This window comes from Erigeron canadensis, chromosome 8, assembly GCF_010389155.1.
Source record: "Erigeron canadensis isolate Cc75 chromosome 8, C_canadensis_v1, whole genome shotgun sequence".
In the NCBI taxonomy this organism is placed as follows: domain Eukaryota; kingdom Viridiplantae; phylum Streptophyta; class Magnoliopsida; order Asterales; family Asteraceae; genus Erigeron; species Erigeron canadensis.
In genome coordinates, this window is record NC_057768.1 from 46157724 (window position 1) to 46179840 (window position 22117).

The 22117-nt window shown below is 35.1% G+C and overlaps 4 protein-coding genes across 7 annotated transcripts; 3 read left to right on the top strand and 1 right to left on the bottom strand.

Annotated features, from left to right (window-relative positions):
* The first annotated feature begins 212 nt into the window (after positions 1-212).
* LOC122578299 lies at positions 213-2573 on the top strand. Of its 4 annotated transcripts, XM_043750229.1 has the most exons (4): positions 221-387; positions 1116-1208; positions 1898-2050; positions 2102-2573. In XM_043750229.1, the coding sequence occupies exons 1-4, from the start codon at positions 373-375 to the stop codon at positions 2393-2395; spliced, it is 555 nt and encodes a 184-aa protein (XP_043606164.1). In that variant the 5' UTR covers positions 221-372; the 3' UTR covers positions 2396-2573. The 4 variants fall into 4 exon arrangements, with proteins under 4 accessions (XP_043606165.1, XP_043606164.1, XP_043606163.1 ...); XM_043750230.1 differs by having other exon boundaries at positions 213-301; positions 1898-2573; XM_043750228.1 differs by having other exon boundaries at positions 1898-2573.
* A 4123-nt stretch (positions 2574-6696) lies between these two features.
* LOC122578744 lies at positions 6697-10862 on the top strand. The gene is made up of 8 exons (XM_043750771.1): positions 6697-6872; positions 7675-8088; positions 8824-8944; positions 9035-9344; positions 9994-10066; positions 10153-10243; positions 10323-10402; positions 10497-10862. Exons 1-8 carry the CDS (start codon positions 6807-6809, stop codon positions 10629-10631), a joined length of 1290 nt encoding a protein of 429 aa, XP_043606706.1. The 5' UTR covers positions 6697-6806; the 3' UTR covers positions 10632-10862.
* A 452-nt stretch (positions 10863-11314) lies between these two features.
* Positions 11315-14319, top strand: LOC122578414 (pectin acetylesterase 7-like). Its single transcript, XM_043750370.1, has 12 exons — positions 11315-11539; positions 11605-11687; positions 11943-12075; positions 12160-12239; positions 12314-12400; positions 12485-12609; positions 12708-12768; positions 12880-12933; positions 13230-13307; positions 13403-13508; positions 13606-13766; positions 14088-14319. The coding sequence occupies exons 1-12, from the start codon at positions 11410-11412 to the stop codon at positions 14175-14177; spliced, it is 1188 nt and encodes a 395-aa protein (XP_043606305.1). The 5' UTR covers positions 11315-11409; the 3' UTR covers positions 14178-14319.
* Positions 14320-14324: 5 nt separating this feature from the next.
* Positions 14325-19004, bottom strand: LOC122578413 (alpha-glucosidase 2-like). Its single transcript, XM_043750369.1, has 16 exons — positions 18851-19004; positions 18638-18780; positions 18478-18564; positions 17628-17813; positions 17275-17442; positions 17041-17161; positions 16881-16950; positions 16692-16779; positions 16476-16596; positions 16198-16391; positions 16013-16121; positions 15727-15882; positions 15344-15446; positions 15078-15251; positions 14677-14822; positions 14325-14604 (listed from the first exon to the last, which is right to left on the bottom strand). The coding sequence occupies exons 1-16, from the start codon at positions 18951-18953 to the stop codon at positions 14405-14407; spliced, it is 2169 nt and encodes a 722-aa protein (XP_043606304.1). The 5' UTR covers positions 18954-19004; the 3' UTR covers positions 14325-14404.
* Between the last annotated feature and the right edge of the window lie 3113 nt (positions 19005-22117).

Consider the following 22117-nt stretch of genomic DNA (forward strand, 5'->3'; position numbering starts at 1 on the left):
GACTAAAATACCCATCATGTGTAAGTCACATGATGGGTAATTTAACGTTCGCTTGAAAATTGGACCAAAACCGTTGACGAAACAAACTTATTTGGACTAAAACTGTAATTTATGAAATTTAGGGATGAAAGTTGCAAGTGATGGTCGACTACAAGGACGATTTCTGTAATTATCTCTATATATAATAATAATCTTCTTCCTTGATTGGTAGGGCGTATTCCTTGTTTGGAACCCTAATTTTTATCTCCAGCTTTGATTGCGTTGGATCTCTTTGGGTCTTGTCTTGCATCTGCAATATCTGGTTGGTTTCGCTAATTTTAGGGGTCTCGATCGAAACCCTAATTTGACAAATTAAGGTTTATTGATTGCGTAATGCCTACTAGCACTGTATTGTGTTCTTGTTCTCTTCTCCTTTTATTATTTTTTGATTGTTTGTTATTTGTTACTGGTTTTCTGATTTGGAACCCTAAGAGTGGGTGATTTGATCTTTATTGTTTTCTATCTGTTTCTTTCTTTCTCTGCTATTATTTGATTCTGTTTGAGATAATCTGACTGGTTTTTATTATTTTGATTATATTCTGCTTCTGTTTATATGATGATCATTCTGTACATACTGATAAATATCATGTGCATTTTAAATTGTTATTTATGAAAGGATGATTTTTACTTATTCTAAAAGCAATTTCAAACATTAAAAACAAGATCAGCAATTCTGAAAGCAATTGTTATTTATGTTTTTGAAACCCAACACATTTCCCTAACTAGGCCTTTTGATATGGAATGCTGTCAACCAAACAATTTCATTTCACAATTTGCTACCTATTAACCAAACACACACGTAATTTTGTATGGCACACCTTTTCTTTTAATACGGGTCTGTATTAAAAGGCCTAGTTTTGAGTAACTTTTTTACATGGTTAACTAACCTGGTTATATTTTGGGTTGATATGGATGATCATCCCAACCCAGACCCATTATTACATTATACTGTACCAACCACTATTATATTTGTAATACCTGATCATGTCTCATAACCTCTGAAACATGTTATTATGAAGGTTACATAAGCTATTGTGTTCTGTACATTTGACTTTCACTAGCGAAATATTTTGCAGCTTCCTTATTCATTAGTGGAACTATTCCAAAAGGAAAAGTTATTTAGTTCACCCGGGGCCACCTTCACAATGTTTACCCGTGAGGACCGTTTGGTATGTAAAGTACTAGACTTATTTCTTTAGATTTTAAAGACATTTACGGCTAGCATTAAGCGTAAGCTAGAATCTCATGTTAAGTTTCAGCCAAAGTTTTGTTTTTTTTTTTTGTGTGGGGGTGGGGGTGGGGGGGGGGGGGGGGGGACGGTAAACGAGTTTGGTTTCGTTAAACAGGTTTTTCAAAAAATAAAATAAACTATATATTTCTAACAAGTATTTCCGGCAATAGAAATGTCTGATACGTACATATAAACTTGTCATGCTTTAATTTGTCCTTATCTCGCTCATGTAAACCTGACATTCGCATTGCCGGGTTGATTTTTTTTTTTTAGTTATATATATTTTCTAGTTAGTTGTTATATTTTCACGACTTAATTGAATCTTTTAACATTGGTTTCATTTCCTATGAAATCTGTACGTTAGTTTTTTTTTTTTTGGTATATGATCCATTCACCTTTTTTAAAGAGGGATATATGGTACGTATTTCAATTTTTTTAGTTTTGCCAAATTTGTGTCAGCTAAGGTAAATTTGGAATAAAGCATTTCATATTCATCATCTTACTGATTTTAAGTTCTACTTACCTATAGCTTTTACTTATACTTTGGCATCTTGTAGCCGTTTGGTTTGGATGAATCTATATATAATACATGTATCCTATAAAGTATAAAACTCTGAGATATTGCAGGAGATGGCGGCAAGAGATGACTTTGCATTAGCCAAAAATTTTATCGCCCAATTACAGGGGCTTCTAGAACAAGAAAAAGCCCAATTCCAGAGGCTTCTAGAACAAGAGAAAGCTAATGCTAGGACCAAATGGAAAAAAGACAAGAAAAGGAAGGCAGAAGCACAACCAGAGACAGACATGCCCAAAAAAGACAAGAAAAGGAAGGCAGAAGCACAACCACAGAATGAGAGAAACGTTACAATGCTCAAGAAATGTTGGGAAGGCCTTGAGGTCAAGTTCACGCCAAAGGAAAACAAGGCTCGCCTCATTGTTACCAAGTTGGAGAACATTCAAAAAATAGTCAAAAAGCTGCCTGCAAGACTCCTTGCTGAGATTGAACCAAGTTTTCTTAGTCTTTCTACTGAGGCTGTCATGGTGCGTAATGATATCTTAGAGTGTGTGAAGCTCGATTGTGATGACACTGCAAGGCGTTTAACCGTCTTAGCAAGTTATAAGTAATTAATTTCTCTTATGTTCAAGAAATATAATTAAAGTGTTAACCATTGGTGCCGTTTTATCCTTTTGTTTGATTTCAGATCGGATGTTTTTTGTAATTACCCTAATACAATGGTGTGCACAGTCTATTTGCATAAGCTTGAATATTAGAGTTATAAATATTTATGTTTTTTTGCTGCTATGATGCACACTGATGACATTGATCATATATCACAACGCACATCGCTGTGGCTCATGTTTTATGATGCTCTTTTGTTATTACTCCATGTATTTTAACTGTTTGAAATATCTATATTGTAAAATAATTTTGAACAAGCCAATAAGAGGTGCATCTTGGCGTCTGCAATTTAATTGTGGAATTTGGTTCATCATTTTCTATGGTGGTGCATTACCTCTGTTTAATTGCTAGAACTTGTTGGCTTGGCTGTTATTGTTGTAATATAGTACCCCCTTACTGTGCCAAAATCCAGATTCAGCGCTATTAATAGGTGTTTGAATGCACTTAGTCAACAATATATCAGAGATTGTTAAACCAACCTAGACCGGTCTAGTTAGACTTTGTCGTAATTACCTAATACAATGGTGAGCACGGCCTATTTGCACAAGTTTGAACATTAGAGTTATAAAAATTCTAGCAGATATAAACTCATAGTAAAAAATTTATGTTTTTTTGCTGCTATGATGCACACTCATGAGATTGATCATATATCATAACACACCGCTCTCTTGTGGCTCATATTTTATGATGCTCTTTTGCTATAATGTATTTTACTGTTTCAAATATCTATATTGTAAGATATTCTTGAACAATATGCATGATATAACAATGATGGATCTTTGATAAAAGTGATACAGTGCCTCTGGGATAATGACTTCGGGAGTCTTTTTGGTAAACTAGTTGTATTGTTGACATGGAGTCAGAAATATGTGGTGTATGAGGGCGTAAATAACTTATAGTGTATGTATGAAAATTGGGGTATAAATACCAAGTTGATTAGTTATACTTCTGATTAAAGTCATTGGTTCTATGTTGTCCATTATGGTTATTTGATCCGTTTGGTCGTCTTGTGCAAAATGGGAAAATGTTTCATTGGAAGGGTTGATTGCATTTGTTAGTAGAAATTTGCAGATTTTGGTCTATGTAGAGTGATATTAGCTTACAGGAATGAGCTGAATCTCAAAAGTTGAAGAAACGGGTCGGCTAGCAACTTGGGTAAAATTGCAGAATTATCCTTGGGGAAGTTTTTGAAGGGATATAACTATATGTATATATTGTTTTGGTAAAAAAATAAAAGTGGGTATTGAAGTTATGGTTGGGGATCTTTGAAATGGTAACGAATTTGTCTAGGTGTTTCAATCACGGGTCACAAAATATACCCATAAGTGCTGTTTGCTCATTTCCAGAAGCCAAAAAAGGCTTTCGGCTGTTTTTGAGAGGCTATAACTTTGTGTGTATTGTGTTTTGGAAAAAACTGAAAGTACATATTGAAAGCATGTTCAAATTTGTAACGGTATATTGCATGTTTGTTTTAGAAAGGTTTTGAGTGTCCGTAAAATGGTGTCTAAAACAGGTGTCTGGGGATGATGTAACATGCTCCATCAGCCATGTTACGTAGAATATACATGCTTTAAGTGTTGTCCTTACTAAAGTCTTATGTTAGGTCGAGTCATACATGTTTGTTTGTAGCCAAATACAAGTATATATGATACTTGAGTTGTTTATTTAAAAAAAAATAAAAATTACGGGCATAACAGACCATCCCAAGATGTTTACGCAATGTGATTCGAACTTGGGTCCCTCCAGAGACCATTAGGATGACTTACCACTAGACCACCTTAGAGATGGTTAGTTGGAACCTCGAGAAGTTGTTGCTCAAAAGCAATACTAGTTCATTAATCTATAGTTACAAAAAGAAAGTTACTGAAAAATACAAATGGAGAAATTCAAATCAAGAAATGATCTTATGCAAGTACTTGGCTACTTCAAGAAAAAAGTCTCAAGGGGTTTCATCTGAACCATTCCATACTTGCCCTTCCTGGATTGTTAATCTGCACAAAAGGAAGCCCCCACAGGCCACAACGCTAATAAAAACCAAGAAAACAAGCCCAAACATTTGTACATTAGCTAACAATTGTCCATGAACCTCATGTTCATGAGAAGAACACGTAATTTCATCCGCTTCAAATTTATAGCCAGTTGGCATAGAGGGCCCATAGAGGCTGAACGCAGTTTGATAGAACCATAGACCTTGAAGGGCAATAGCAACACCACTGCACATATCAGCTGGGAAACTTTTGGGCATTATGGCCCCTGCTCCTACGGATGATATGCAAAGAGCTACCAGTAAAACAAGGAGAAGATGGTAATGACCCTCTAGTCCTTGGTGTGTTACTATGTTGTTGAATTTAGCTTTTAGTTTTGATTGACTGATTATCTAGCCATTAGCTATAGCTACTGATTTTGTCTGAAACTTTCTCAAATTTTTTTGTATGACTACGCTTTCAAATGAATTTAATATAGTAGATTAATTTAAACACTTAAGATGTCTACTCATCATTTTGTTTTATTTTTCTTGGACTATTTGCTTGAGGACAAGCAAAGACTTAAGTGTGGGGATATATGATGAGCGTCCATTTTGTGATAAAACCCCCTAGTAAAAGGCTTCATTTCTATGCTTATGAGTTATTATTCCGGAACTATTGGTACTTAATGAATGATGTGTTTATGCAGGTTCACGGAAGATGTGAGAGAAGGTAAACGACATCAACTGACTCAAGAAGGAAGCCTATAAAGTTACAAGACACAAGGAAGTGATTCGGGAGCCTAACGAAGATGCAAGAACAAGAACAGCAGTCACCAGCGCCGCTGCTGGCCACTCACCAGCGTCGCTCCCCAGTCAACCAGCGCCGCTGGTCAGCCCACCAGCGCCGCTGGTTGGCCCAGATCTGAAACCGACTTTTATCACTATTTAAGTCGAACTAACCCTTAAAACCCTAAGAGAGGGTCGATTCAGCAAGCCTAGCCGCCCAGCAACAACCCTAGTTCGATCTTGCAGATTCCAAGGAGGTTTTGGAGCTTTTAACACCTTCCGATCTTCATCCTCGGTCTAGATTTATCTCTTTTATTTACTCTTGTTATTGAACAATGTCTTTCATCTTTTCAGACTTTGTTATTCCTTTAATAATGCTAGGCTAGTAGGCTGAAAGGTAAAGTGAATCTAACGAGAATCTGAACCGTGATGAAGTTTCCAACAGACTAGCAAACCAGTAGGATAGTATTTGGTCGTACCATGAGATCGGAGATGCCAAACAAGTATTTTAATTTAATTACTGTTATTTGCTTTTCTTCAATTTAATCTGATTTACGTTGTGTCTTCAGACACAGTCTGCCCCGGTAACACCGGATAGATACTGTTAGGTAATAGTTATTAGGAGTCAGTGACAAACCCCCAAAACAACTAGAATTACACATACTACTAGATTAGGTAACGCAACGCGTCCCTACGAACGATCCTGTAACTTACCACTAGGTTGTACTATACTGACCGGTTTCTCTGCTCGTTAAGTGTGTTTAGGTTAGATAGTTACTTGTACAACATAAATTTACAAACAAGAATAAAAACACACCATCAAAGTTTTTGCCTGTGGAGCAAAGATTAAAATTTTATCTTTTCTAATGATTTAGTGTATGAATATTTGTGTATTTAGATATAAAAGGTCCGTTGATAAAAAATAAAATAAAAATCTAATAATAATTATCATATATATTCATTTTCACACACAAAACCAACTAGATTAGATCGATAGGAGCCCTTACCTTTAAAGAAAAAAAGTCAAAAGTTTTATTCTCATGTTAACGAATTAAAATGAAAGGTAATGATAAATTAACTTAATTGGTATGTCTAAAAGCAACCTAATAATAAGATGATAATATTTGAAAGATTCAAAAAATAGGATTAGGAAAAAGAATTAGTAAAATACATGTGTCAACATTTTAAAGTTTTTAGGTTGATATTTAAATATATTTTTAGGTTTATGGATGTCATTTTTTTTTATGATATTTGTATCCTTTATTTTGATACTTTTACTAGTATGTTATAGACTGTACAAGTATTAATAACAATGTTACGGTAAACTTATCAAATACTAATAACTTATCAAAAAAATACTGTATTAATATCAAATTTTTTTATTTATTATTATTTTCTTTTTTACCTTTAATAGGAACTGAAAACTGGGCCCCCAAAAGAAAAACCATAAAACATTAAACATAAATTAAACAATAATCTTAGAAAAGGGGTCTTTCCAAAGTGGCTGTACTAGTGACTGCTGGCTATCAATAATTAAACATTATTTCCACTACTTCGTTTCCCTCAGTTTGTTTGAGCAGTTTGTTTGAGCTTGCTTATTAGTGATGCAAACATCCCACGAAATTAGCAACGAAGTTGTTGCTAATGATGATGACAGAAATGCCTCAGAGGTTCATGTTTTGTCTTCTTTTTCTTGTTTCTATCCGTCTTTTGTAATAAAGTTGTAATCTTTTTTTGTGGGTTTTGTGCTTTTTGGTAAATCCTTAAATTTTATCCAATACCCATTTGTATATAGGTGTTTTTTAGTTCATGGCAGCTCAGATTTTGAGGCTTCTTGATGTGGCACCGCCTAAATCTTGATATATTTGTTTCCTGAATTTTGAGACAATTTACAATTTCTGAGATTTTGTATGATTTACTGATAGGAAATTTTAAGGCTTCATCCTTTAGGGTTCTGGGTAAATAGTGTCTAGTTGTATTAACTGTGTTAATTTGCCCCATCTGTTTTTGTTGTTGTTGTTTTCATAATGATGTGTCTTTTCCGTTTTGAAGAAACAGTTGTTTATGATCAAGCTAATGTTACGTCACCGAGATAAAGATATATACTTTGATCCAGGGTATTGGATTGTATAATGTCATAATTATTGTTGATTTATGTTTAGATTTGTTTGGAGAAAAAATAGTGATTGAATATAATTGCTGCAAGTACAATTGTGTAAAGATTTTGACTACTTCTAGGCTTTCCATTGATAATGCTATGTTATTGCTGTAATTTGTGAACATTTCTTAGTCCCTATGTAGAAGCCAACACTTGATGCAATTGCAAGCAAACAATAATAAATGATTAATTGTTCCATAAGCTTCCATCTTTTCTCCAAAGATATTTCATAGTGGCATAGAATGTATTATTAGACCCGGTAACTTTGCTTCAAAAGAGCCATAGAGGTATAATATTTAAAATGGTTATTGCAGGCAGATGCCAGGGAGAAGGAGTCTACAAGTGAAGTTATAAATTCTGGAAAAAACACACGCCGTTTAGATTTATCACTTAATATACCCCCAAGACATCCACATTTTGGTAGTATTGGAAGCGGGAAGGCTTTACTCCAGTCTCCTAGTGTTTCATCCAACGGTGGGACCTCATCACGGGGCATTTTTAGAGGTTTAAGTTTCAAAAAGAAGGATCCTCCCAATGGTGAAAGTAGCTCCCTTCTTCGTTCTGACACAAATGCACCACCACCCGGAAGCCCTGCTGTGACCAACCATATGTCCGCTTTAAAAGGGAAACGATGTACATCTCTTCCGGTCAAACATGGGTCAATTCCTTCCCCTTCAGTCACCACGCCCATTTCAGCAAGGACATATAGTGAACAACAAAAATCACAAGTAAGTTGTTCTCCAACAGTTGCATTACATCAACACACTTGCATAGAACTCATATATAACATGCTCGAGTCTGATCGGTGATCACTTGAGGTGGAAAAGGGGCAAGTCGCCAAGTCGGGAGGTTGAGTCACTGGTCAAGATGGGTCAAACAGATTGGGTTGACCTGAAACAATTTTTGTCCAAAGTGCTTATTTTTTCATGTTCATTTATAGATTAGTGTCTCAAATATTATTCTTATTTTGGGTAAGAATTAGTGTCTCAAATTTAATTACAAGATTTATACTACTTTTCAGTATCCTATTTTTCAATAAAATAATTAGTAGGTTATTCACATTGGTATTGTTTATATATGTTTATTCCTTCTGTTTAAGCAGAACATCAATCTCAAACACCCTTTTGAAAACTGATTTTTGAACGAAGCATTTAAATTAAGCAGGTTGGTATCTGCTTTTTACTAAGCAGATATGCACTTTAATATAAACAACCCGAAACACACCAACATGGTAGCTCTTAACTCATTTGATCCTTTCCCCTTTTAAGTTGATCTTATATACATGATGTTTGACCGTTTAGGAAAACGTTACCTGCATTAACCGGTTTATAAGTGAATGGTCTGAAATCGCCACGGAAATTCCCAATTTTGTTTGACTGAAATTTTGTTGTAAAGCAGATTTGAATTTTTACTGCACAACCATTATATTGTGACATGTTATTTCTTTATTGTTTTCCCTGCAGATAGGGGCGGCACAACCTTCAGTTTCGAGGTCTCTTTCTGTGCCTGGACGAAACATTGTTATTGTAAGATCAATCTCATTTGCAACCCGCAGGGATAATGATCAAATAGAAAGTGCTGATGGTATGTTCAGACCATATAACATGTTGCAATCACTACTGTTAGTTGCAGGTTGCTTTTAACTTATATGATATAATTGCTTGTCAAATGAAGATCATAACAGTCCTGTTCAAGTGGAAAATGATGAAGAGATTGACGAGGAAGAAGCAGTTTGCAGGATCTGTTTTGATACATGTGATGAAGGTAATCAGCTCAAAATGGAATGCAGCTGCAAAGGTGACCTAAGACTTGTACATGAAGAATGTGCTGTCAAGTGGTTTAGTGTCAAAGGGAACAAAAACTGCGATGTTTGTGGTCAAGAAGTCTCAAATTTACCAGTGACTTTACTTCGTATGCATAGTTCTGTTCAAAGACAAAATATCACAGCACAAAATCAACAGGGTCTCAATTCTGCAACAATAAGGTACATAATTTCTTAAGTTTATGCTTGAGAAATATATGCAGCGCTTAAACATAACTGGACACCAACTCCTAGAACTTGATATATATATATATATATATATAGGGATAGGGGGACAATCAAATAAGAACAGTTTTAAAAATAAGAACGGTGAGAATACTTAAAAAACATCATTTTGATGCATTAAAAGTCCATAAAACTAACATAGTGCTTAACTAATTATCATTATTTAAGTGTTTAACAACACATTGATCCGTCAAAATTGAAAAAATCACGTTTTTTGGTGGATGCATTATTTAGAAGAATATGCATCCAAGATGGATGCACAAAACAAAAAACATGATTTTCTTGATTTTGACAGGCCAATGTGTTGTTATACACTTAAATAATGATAATTAGTTAAGCACTATGTTAGTTTTATGGACTTTTAATGCATCAAAATGATGTTTTTTAAGTGTTCTCACCGTTCTTATTTTAAGACTGTTCTCACTGGAGTGTTACCCTATAGGGATATATATATATATATATTTACATCTTAACTATTATTGGGAAGATTGAAAAGCAGAAATACTCGTGATGTTGTCTTTACACATTTTTTTACTTTGTTGGTTTCTCATATTTTAAATGGGAAATTCCTATATGTTTTATGCAGTGCCTGGCAGGACTTTGTGGTGCTAGTTTTGATCAGTACAATATGCTACTTCTTTTTCCTCGAGCAGCTTCTGGTGAGCCCTCTTTTCCTTAATTCGGTGCTTCCCATATATCCTTTTCTTGGCTTCTGGATTTCTGGTGACGATATCACATTATGCAGATCCACGACCTGAAAACTCAAGCTGTTGTGATTGCGGCACCATTTTCTTTTACATTTGGCATTTTATCATCTACATTTGCGGTTATTCTAGGTATGAGTTATTCTAAAAGTTTCTCATGGCATATATAATGTTGCAACACAATCTTACAGTAACCTTGTTTCAACTACAGCAATCAGAGAGTATATTTGGACATATGCGGCTCTTGAATTTGCACTTGTAGCTATGATTCTACATTTGTTTTATTCTTGGGTAAGTGACATATTTGAAGGGTATTTTGGGAAAACTTGTGATGCTACATAGCTGGTTACCTGAAATCATGAACAAATTCATTTGTTTGTTGCAGCTTCAGTTGAAGGCAATATATGCAGTAATGCTGTCATCAGTTTTGGGGTTTGGAACAGCTATGACCCTCAATGCATTGTATATCCGCTACTTTGTCTGGCGAGTTCAAATCCCTCGAGAATCCAACAGCGTTTAATGAGTGAAATATGTTACATATTATATAAATTGTGTACATAATTAATCTCTCTTGACACAAGGGGCTAATCAGTCTGGAGGTTCATTTCCATAATTCCATTGACCTCAGTGGGTTGTACCAGTGTTGAGGGGAAAATGTGTTTGTACTAGTGTTTCCTTTGTATTTCTTGAAAAAATGGTCTCCATTTTGGAGTCCATGATGATTTCTCTCTATAAAAATGGTAATTTTGTAGATTGCTTGTGTTGGATTCCAGAAAATATCCAAATGTGACGTACAGGGAAATACGCCACTTCAAAAATATCTGAATATGCTAAATGATATTTCATAAACCGATTCGATAATGAATTATGGTATAAACTTGTTAATAGCAATCATAAATTTACTGAACTTTTTTGTCTTATTGATGATTAAAATGTATACAAAAGATGAGAGCCATTTCCTTTACAAAATGTGGTACCTTAAAATTAGTTGCATTATCTGTTAGTCCAGATTATGGTAACATATCTAGTTCAGTTTTTCTTCATAATATTCAGATATGGAATGAAGGTGCATGATATATCCAGTTGACTTTCCAGATCTATGATTGTTCAGTATATTGACTTACTAATATAAGTCATCAAGTCAACTATTTTTCTTGCTTCTTGCAGAGGATTCATGTGCTGGATAACATGTTCATTAAATTGTACTTTGCATAATCTATATTTAATTACATCCCACTTGAAATTAGAATGTGACCTTTTCCGCTCATATAAGGGCATGCAAGATTTGGTTTTAGTCAATGCCCAAAATGGTGACCATCACAAGAGTATGCCAATGGTTGTGCTTAATACTATTCATAGTCTCGAAAACAGAATGTTCAGATGACGTTGAAATGACTTACATGCAAAGTGCTATTGCCAAAGGAGCTGGTACGCTTGTTTCCTTAAACTCTCTGTGTGCGTGTTTATGTGTGCGTGCTAAAAATGTTGTGCAGTTTGTCTAGATGGAAGCCCACCAGCATACCAGTTTGATAAAGGATTCGGAGAAGGTGTTGACAAGTGGTTAATTCACATACAGGTTAGTCATTTCATATGTTCATGTATCCACTTACTCTTAGTAATTGAAGTATCATACAAATATTCAATTCATAAACATAACTGTTGTACCCTTGTTCGATATGCAATCTGCATACACGTAGAGATATGTTGGCCTCATTCTTTTATGACCTTAACCTTAGTATGGGAAGTATCTTACATGATTAATAGTTAGAAACAAAACTGTGAGATGCTATAAAAAGTACCATGAGCTTAATACAAACTTATGTTCGTTTAGGGGGGAGGATGGTGTGAGTCGACAAAAAGTTGTCTTTTACGTGTCAACAAGAGCAATGGAGTGGGTTCATCAAAACTTATGCAAAAATTTAATTTCACAGGAGTTTTCAGTAGTAAGCAAGAGTTTAATCCAGGTAGGTGCTCATATGTGTACAATATTAGACATATATATATAGACTTATATCTGTGATGCAAATAAAGTTTGTTCGAATTCTCAGGTTTCTACAACTGGAATAGAGTCATCATGAGGTATTGTGATGGAGCATCATTTACAGGGGACGTCGAAAAAGTTGACCCTGTAAGTCATGCTTTTTGGAGCTCCATCACAAATTACAGTGATTCAATGTTTCTCATTTATTTTACAAATTTCAGGCTACTAATCTTCATTATAGAGGTGCAAGGATCTTCAATGTTATATTGGATGAACTACTAGCAAAAGGACTCAATAAAGCATCCAGTGTATGCCTCTCTCTCTCACACATACATCTATTCTCTCTATGTAATACATATGTTCTAGCGATGATACTTAAATAATGGTGGCAGGCGCTGCTAACTGGTTGTTCATCTGGTGGGTTAGCTGCCATATTATATTGTGATAAGTTTCGAGCCAGGTTGCCAACAACTAGTCGAGTAAAATGTGTTCCAGATGCGGGTTTTTTCGTTCATGTGTAATTCACCTTTTCTATAACTTGATTCTTAATCAATCCAAAGATAACTGTCTTCTATCATCAATATTACATATCTAATTCATCCTATTTTCTAACAGGAAAGACATATCTGGAAAATACCACTTTGAAAAGTTCTTCACCAAGATCGTTAAACTACATGTTTTCCCTCTTCTCTACCTCCATCATATTTTACATGCGCATATATGTGTGTATACATACAAAATATATCAAATTGCGAGTTCTGATAAGGTATTTGTTTTTTGGCTGTAGAATTCAGAGATAAATTTGCCCTCCTCATGTACTTCAAAGATGAAACCTGGTTTGGTAAGCTCCATTTTTCTTCAATACTACTCATTTTGCTAACACAAGAGTACAGTTTGACTTTCAAAGTCAAACAAACTACATTGTTAACTTTCAAATTGATACTATCACGTGAAGTATCAATTAAATGGCTCTGTAAGCTTTATAAAACCACAAAAAGGTAACAGTAGTTAAGAAGTTATAAGGGATCTTAATGTTAATACCTCCCCTTAGCAAGATATATAGTTGACCTCAAAAGTCTACTATAAAGCTTTCTTTTATTTAATGTCATGAAACTAAAATATTCAATACTGTTGCAGTGCTACTACCCACAGTTCATTTTGCCAGAAATCAAGACACCCGTTTTTGTCATAAACTCGGCATACGATTCATATCAGGTCTGTCATCTTCATGTGTATGTTTAGTGTGATTCTATATGTACATGTGATATATGAAATCGTCTGAATCACTTCAACTTGATATTTCATTCAAGATACAAAACATCTTAGCCCCAAAGAAGGCTGATAACCACGATTCATGGTCAGCATGCAAGTCGAATATATCGAATTGTTCCCCTATCCAACTCAAAAGATTGCAAGGTCATACTTTAAACGAATCTTATATGCATTATTGAGTTGTATAGTACAAAGTAACATAAGTACGATTCCATACAATTTTCTTCTTCTTTACTTTCAGATTTTAGGTCAGATTTCATAAAGACATTGAGAGCAGGACAGGGTAAATCCAAATTCAACTCCACCTCAAGAGGAATGTTCATTAATTCTTGTTATTCCCACTGCCAAACAGGGAATCAGATTAATTGGCTTGGAGATCCTGCTTCAAAGCTTGATAACAAGGTGAGCAATAATATATCTTAACAATTCTATACTAGAGGACACATACACTTTTGAAATTCTAGAGTTAAAATACAATACTCTTCAACCCAAATATTAGATAAAATTTGATAACAAGAAGTGTGGAAAACGCAAGTCTATAAATACTAAAACCCTATTGTTTTATCTATATAAGTTTACTGTCATTATCGTTCCAAAATTTTGTAAATTTTAATATCGAAGTTGCAATGGAACTCATTAACTTTGAAAGTGTCTATTTCTGTAAGGAATCGAGTATTTGTTTGTTTTGTTTTTATGTTGAAATAGTTCACTTGTGATGCTCAGGCTATTGCTGAGGTAGTCAGTGACTGGTTTTATGAAAGAAACACAACTCAGTTGATTGACCGCCAACATAAATTGCCACAACAGTGTTGATTTCTTCGCATATGTCAATCATAACATATGATTTTGAGGATGCAGAATAATGTTCTTGTGTTACCTAGAACTATATCATCTATCATATAATATTCATACAAAAACATGTAATTTTAAGATATGCAGAATTATTGATTTATTTATGAAATGTAAGAAGATATGCAGAATTATTTTAAGTGGTATCCATGCTTTAGGGAAGTGCGGAAAATGAAGCATCAAGTACTTATTTAGCACTGCAGAATTTGTCTAACTTCATAATGATGAGTAACATGGAGAGGGGACTGCTTTGAAATCGGTCTCTCCTCTGACCAAAGCTCTAAATTTACAGTCCCAAAACCCCAATGCACAAGGCACTTGTAAACCTGATTAATGTTAAAGTTGTTGACTAAACCCAATCCAAGGCAATTGTCAACGAGCATCCATTCACCTAAATGAAGAACAATATTAATCAAGTTTATAGTATACTAAGTATATGATTGATTATAATATCGACATTTACCATTTGGGCGAAGATCCCCTTCATACAGCTGCTTGTCAGAATCTGGCCATACATCGTGCTTGGACCCGTTGATGGAGGTAAATGTTACATATGACTCGGTTGGGTGCAATAGACTAAATGTTGGATTTATTTGTAAACAAGCAAGCCTAGGAAATGGTAACAATACTTGTCACAATTGAAGGGAAGCCCATAAACCAGCACAGTAGAATTATAAATTAAAGAAATTAAAAGGTGGAATGACTTATGTTTAACAGGTCGGACATGTAAAATAAACAGAATAGATGGTATAATTGGTTACCCGGCAAATAATTTAAAAGTTTAGGTCTTAATCGGTTACCCAACCGACCCAATCTGCTCATTTTGCCACCTCTCACAAAAACAGAATAGATGGTATAACCAACCTTGAATACCCTCCGGAACCAGCACCAACATTGCGTGCTACAAGGCTTGAGTCGATCCTCAGAACTTTTGGGTTATCTTCTAAAATTGAAATGTTTCTTTCAATAGCTAATCCACCTCCAACATCACCTACCATTTTTATAGAATCCATCTCTCCTATCTGTTCAAGATTTTGACTGTGCCATAGAGGCGAATCAGATAATGGAATCATTGTTAACTTGAATATTAGAGAAGGTAACATTTTAAGACTAAAAGGGAGCAAACTTACTCAAGGACAGTATACTCTTGGGAACAGCCAGCAGATCGGTAATCAGTACCACTATATTCTTCATACCCATTAATTTCACCCTGACTATGGAACCACTGAGTTCCTGTCATGAAAGTCAAATCTATGATTAGGGTTTAACAAGTCTAGCAGCAAGCATATTTCTGGATTGATAATTATCTTCATATCAGATCAGATGTGTCTACTTTCAGTCCCATCATTCTACTTGCTTCATTCCTAAAGAAATTGTAAGGTTTGACCGGCCAGACATGTAGTATATTAGAAAGGTTTGACCATCAAACTAACATCTTAGATACCTTTCGATAATTATAACATAGATGAGCCAACTAGACCCTGAAACAAAATGCCGAGCAAATCAAGTTTACCAGTAGGAAGGTGCTCCATAGAAATAATTCGACCACCCATCCAGGGAACCACTTGGAGAGCCCATTCACCATGTTTAATATCATCAGGAGTTCGTGAAAGCTCAATCCCTTTATGTCGGGATGCTTGCTCCACATCAGGAATACATCTTGCAGTTTCTGCGGTTACCATCAGAAAAATAACAGGCAGAATATGATAATAACTGCATGAATGCTTTTACAATATGAGATGGGAAAAAAATAAGTAAAAACGATGGACTCGAAAGTATTTGAACAAAACTATACTTACCCATCCGCAGCTTGTAATTGTTTTTGGTTGCAAAAATTAGTTTTGACATTGCATCATCTGATGGCATAACAATTTGCAGATCCTCTCCATCAGTGCCCCATGCATCGATCTGAAAATATAGAGTATAAAAATGAACACCGAAATGTGCATAAAATGAAGAAAAACAGATAAAATGAAACACCTACCATAGCTCCTTCACCGAGCAATAGGTGTACATGTAACCGGCGACCTGGCCTCTTCCACAATCCTTCAGTTTTGCAAACACTCACTGTGACAACTGAATACTTCAGCTCCGCTACATACGTTGTCAGGAGATAACCTCCATTAGTATATCCATAGCCATCACCATCATCTTCAAACAGAACACCTTCAGCTTTACCTGCAGTTGCAAGTAGCAATTATGTTGAAAAAAAAATAAAAGAGAAACATATAACGCTAATGAGGCATGGCCATATATTGTTACCGTTTTCATCCAAAGAAATAAGCAATGACAGATCCTCAGTTGGATTAGATTCACCAATATGTTGATGAGCTGGACCAAATGGGATAATTGATCCACCTTGTAGATACAGTACTGGTAAATCCTGAGCCCACAAAACTATTAGACCATTCATTAAAAAAATACAATTAAATTATCAAATAAAACATAAGAATTATCTTCTTCTGGGGGGATTCATACTGGATGTGAATCTTCGAAATCAAAACTCATCCAAATGCCGTCAGGCAATGCATGCTGCAGTTGATGCACTCCAAGATCACTCACAGTACTGTGACAGTAGAACATCATATCAATACTGACCTACTAATTGCATGACTAAAAAATTGAATGTAATGACCCCTAGGAGAAAACAAAGAAAGAGATGAGAACCTTGCATATACCAGAAGTGGGCCCAACAAGAAAGAACTCTCATTTCTTCTTAACTGAGAATTCTTAGAATCTGCCAAATTAAATTATGAAGTTGAAGAAACTTAAACACAAACTTATATGCTAATATGTAGAAGAACTAAACTGTAGCATCAAGGCATACCAGCAAAAAATGCAGGAGTTGCCACCGGTGAACCTTTACTATGTGCCAAGTAAAAAAGTGTATATATGTGTGGTATAAGGCGGTACCTCCTCTTTAGTGCCAAACGACAAACTTCCTCACACTGTGAAAGGTACACGATATTTAAAGATATGCTATCATTTTTGTGTAATATGATACTTTTTTGCATGGTTTAACAATAATTCAAGTATTCAACAAGTCAAATAAGGGTCCCACCTCTTCCCCGAAGGACCAAGGCTCATGATCAACAGTTCCCTTCTCGGAATGCCCACGACAAAACGGAAACATAGACCCAATGCCCATCCATCTTCCAAACATCTTTGGTGTTGCATTGCCGATAAATCCACCAATGTCAGGACCTGAAAGTGGCTGACCACTAAGCCCCTGAATCACAACGGACTCATTAAGCCAAATGTACTACTAAACAAATTCATTTCATACAAAGATCATTTTTTTGTAACTAGAGCAGAAGCTTGGTTATAGTAAATAATTCTCGCAGATAACATAACCTAGCTACAATGTATGATATTCTAATACACTATTCCATGAAATATACTGACGCAGCTTACCAGCTGGAGTACCATAGAGATGCTCATATGCAGGTGTTCCCAAGAAGAAAGATTATCCCCTGTCCATGTAGCAGCATACCTCTGACTACCTATAAACCCAGCTCGAGTAAGAACAAATGGGCGTTTCTTAGGGTTGGCTAATTTCATGCTTTCATATGTGGATCTTGCCATCAGCATGCCATAAACCTAAATCAGAAACTTTATTAGCATACGAAAACTCTACTCTGACCAAAAGTTATGGCCAGTTAAAGTTCCTGTTCCTCATGCACCCTTGTGCATATATGAATCTGCCTATCGAATAATTTACTGTTTGTCAAAGATAGCCAAGTGTGTATCTCACGGACAATTTCAATTATAACTCTACTGAATGATGAGGATTATTTAACAGTTAAACAGTCTAGAGAACTTGTTTTCATATCTCAACTAAAAATGCTGAACATCTGATTTTTTTTTCAAACCAATAGTGAACACTATATACTCAAAGGTGAAAATAGAATGATGTGAACATAATCAATAGTTAGATTTAGATCTGCTCCCGGTATTCTGCTAGTGGTCTCTGTTCTAATACCAGGTCGACTACTTAGAGAGCTGGTAACTGGTAACCCATATATATTAAATTGTTTAATCATTTCCTAACCAACTGACGTTAATTGATGCTTTAACATGTCCCAGTTAATACGGATTCTCAGGCCAAAATAGTTATTTACCTATAATATGAATCTTTTTTGTTGCACTGAAACACATGGTCAATGACCCAAACCATTAGTATGGAAGACTTTCAATTGAAATCCTTGGCATATCATAGAGTAAAAAAGTGAATCGACATTGAGGAATAAACAAGGTAGCTCACATTGTGGTAGTGTGAGTGATTCTGATGACCACCAAGTTCAGCATCTCCCCTATGAATGTTACTCTCAGGCATTGTCTTTGTCATGGACTGGTAAACAAATAATAATCCAGTGAGATAATAGACTAAAAAGATTATTTAGAGAAAATATGTAAATAGGCACCTCAAAAACAGCTGGTTCATTCATATCATTCCATATACCATCCACTCCCTTAGATACAAAATCTCTGACTAGATTAGCCCACCACGAACGTGCTTTCTCTTGAGTAAAGTCAGGAAAAACACAAGGTCCTGGCCATACCTCTCCTATAAAAACAGAGATACAGCCTGTAAGATACAATCTGAAAACAGTTGAAAAGTAAAGGCATAGGCATACCAACAAAGGGTTCTCCGTCTGCTGTTTGAACCCATATGTCTTTCTGCGATCCACTGTCATAAACAAAGTAACCAGTTTCATGCTTGATCCCTGGGTCAAGCATCCAGATAGCTTTGAAACCAGTACAATGAAGATCATCCGATAGAGATTTTGGATTAGGAAATTTTTCCTAAGACCAATAAGAAGGAATAGTAGTCAAATGTGACATGAATTGCATACACATAAATGTGGCTAGCATTAAATATGTTTCTTTTCCCATAGAGAGCTTACAAGAATATAAAATATATTTATTGACAGGATTTTTTTGACACGATTAACATCAGCTAGTAATGCAGAGAAATTGAATGTAATTAAAAGATTTATTGGCTTGAGATAGTGATGAAATTCACTTTCAGATGTATGTAAATAATTATTACAGTATGAGAACATACCTGGTCAAATGTGAAACAACGAAATCCATCCATGTAGTCAATATCCATCCATATGACATCACAAGGTATATTTTTATCCCTAAATGTCTTGGCAATCTGCACAGTAAAATCAGCTAAATGTTGTCCTCAGAATAAAACTTTTAATGTTACTGAGAAAAGTTCAATATACCTTACGAACACGTGAATCGGAGACGTAGCTGTAACGACACTGGTGATATCCCAATGACCATTTTGGTGGCATGAAAACAGTTCCTAACAAAAAATATCAGGGACATCAGTCCAGTCGTATCAGGTGCAAAACATATATACTAAATATAAAAACAAGAATATCAAAGTCAAGATTTCAAAAGACTAATTTCTTCATGTTAATAAGAAAGGCTAGAGTGCTCATACAAATTAGTATACTATCATGTTCATAAGAGTTGGTGTATTATATGAGGTTGAAATTCTTTTATATAAGTTAATTTTTCAATAATCATACTATCTCTGGAAGTTATCATTTCAGAAACTAAACAAGATACCATACTTTAAGTTTAATCAGTCTTGGGAGAGTAGGTTTAATAAGCTTAACTTAATGACCACGGAGAGAGTAATAGGAAGAAGGGGATGTATAAAAATGAGTATACACCAGAACTTCAACCAGTATGCAACTTTAGAATTAAAGTTTCACTGCCATGTATCCATGAGCTTTCAGAATCATTATAAATATCAGATATGCTCGTAAATGCATGGTTCAGTATATTACCAATTGCATGCGACAATGATATCAAAGCAGCAGTTGCGGAAGCAAATGGTCCGAATGTAATGACAGGAAAAGACGACGGGGCACTAAGCTTCGCTGTAGATTCTTTACACAGATCAATCTATTCATGTTTTTAAAATAAGATAATGAGTGCATGACGACTATAACAACAATTTATTCAGAAAGTGAAAAGTTAGATGTGTTGGTAATCTCAAACACCTCACAGCGATTTGTTGTATCTGCAAGAATTCCAAATGCCTCTCCGTTAGGAAGAATGGCCAGAACCCAAGGATGTGATTGATACAATGAGGTGGTTTCACTCCCATACCCCCATGCATCAGTATTCCATGTGAAGACCTGCAATTATTGAATCCGTCAACACCCCAAAAATGTAGTTAACATAGATTGTAACATCTATAAAAAACAAAATATGTACAATAAAGTAATGATAGGAACCTACCCTTTTCCCAGTTCTTTCAAGTTGTCCACTAACTTCACCTGTTCCATAGAATGAGGTTCCTGCTGGAAGCTAATGACCATAATCACTAGCTTTAGTGAGACAAATAAATAACATCCGCAAACGCATGGCATAATCCAAAACAGAGCATAACATATCAAAAGTATATCTAACACAACAGTTTCTTCAAGAAGGTGCAACTGACCTCGAAATAGACAATTTGTTGCCCGGCAACAAATTCAGAAGTTGGGATATATGATGGAAATTTGTGATTACTCATAACAGGTACGTCCCTTTTTTGGGGATCAACAAAAGAAAAAGTGGGAAATGCCAACTTTCTAGCATCAGCAGAACAATCAAACCTGAAAACACCTTCTTCCAGAATTGGTTCAAAAACCATATTATAACGATTGACCTCACCAGCCACAGATGACCCTGCCTTCTCTCCCATCTCAGACTTGGCTAATATTCGGTGAATGGAGCTTATTGTTGTTTCTGCTAAAGAACTATGCGTTTTAGCTGATTAAATACCATAACAAATCAATCATGTTGACAATCTGATGTGTCAACTTTGCAAAACCACTATTTTATTGATCAACGAAAGCATATTACCCACACCAAGTAAACAGAAAATAAATAAATGAAGCTTTAACAAACGAAGTTTCAAAACTAACCTCGTGGTTCCACTAAAGCTGATTAAACGACATTCTGCACCTTTGTTCCTAAGGTGGCAGCGACGTGGTTTGATGGTTACGTGAGGGGTTTACATGAAATTTGGACCCTTTTTCTGTAGTATATTAGATTCCTGAATTTGAATATAGAAGTTTTACCCCCCAGAAAGTGAAGTTGTATTGACTGCAGATTTAAAAGAGATCTTCACACAATGTACAACTGTGGTAGGTAAGATTCCACCATAATTTATACAGTATTATAATAATCATTGATTTATCTCTACAAAACCTTAAACATCCAATGAGATCAAAGCTTTGAACTTGATCACGTGAAAATTGAACTAATATGCATTTTGGCCTATATTTAAAATAATGATAATCACATATGTAAAAAAAATAGACAATTTTATGTTAATATGTATGTCAACGTTTCTTATTACTGACTAACCATAATCAAATTCGTTACATCAAGTGCACACCAAACAGACCTAACTGATGATAGTTACTTGTAAATTTCGAATGATTTTTATGTTTTTTTATTGATGTATACCCTTTTATTGTTTATCTTTATTCCCAACAACTTTTAACTTAGCAGCAAAAATTACATAACTTTGACTTACAAAGGCAAACACGCTACTCTAAAATTAAATCCAAAGAAATAGATGCCAATTGGTAAGAGTATTCCAACTTATTATATCCTAAATTATTGAGTTCTGAAGTTTACTTGAGCTATCACACATATATAGATTTTAGAAAAAATATCTACATTGAAGTCGAATAGCAGCTCATTTGACTTCTAAAGTCAAAGTATGTCTAATATTGGGATGGAGGGAACAGATGTATACATTTGATCCTTTATGTTGATATAGTTTTTGTTATTGGATCTATGAAAGAAACAAAGCTCAGTTGATCGATCACCGGCATAACTTGCCTCGACAGTTCCCATAACAATTGTTTATAGATGAG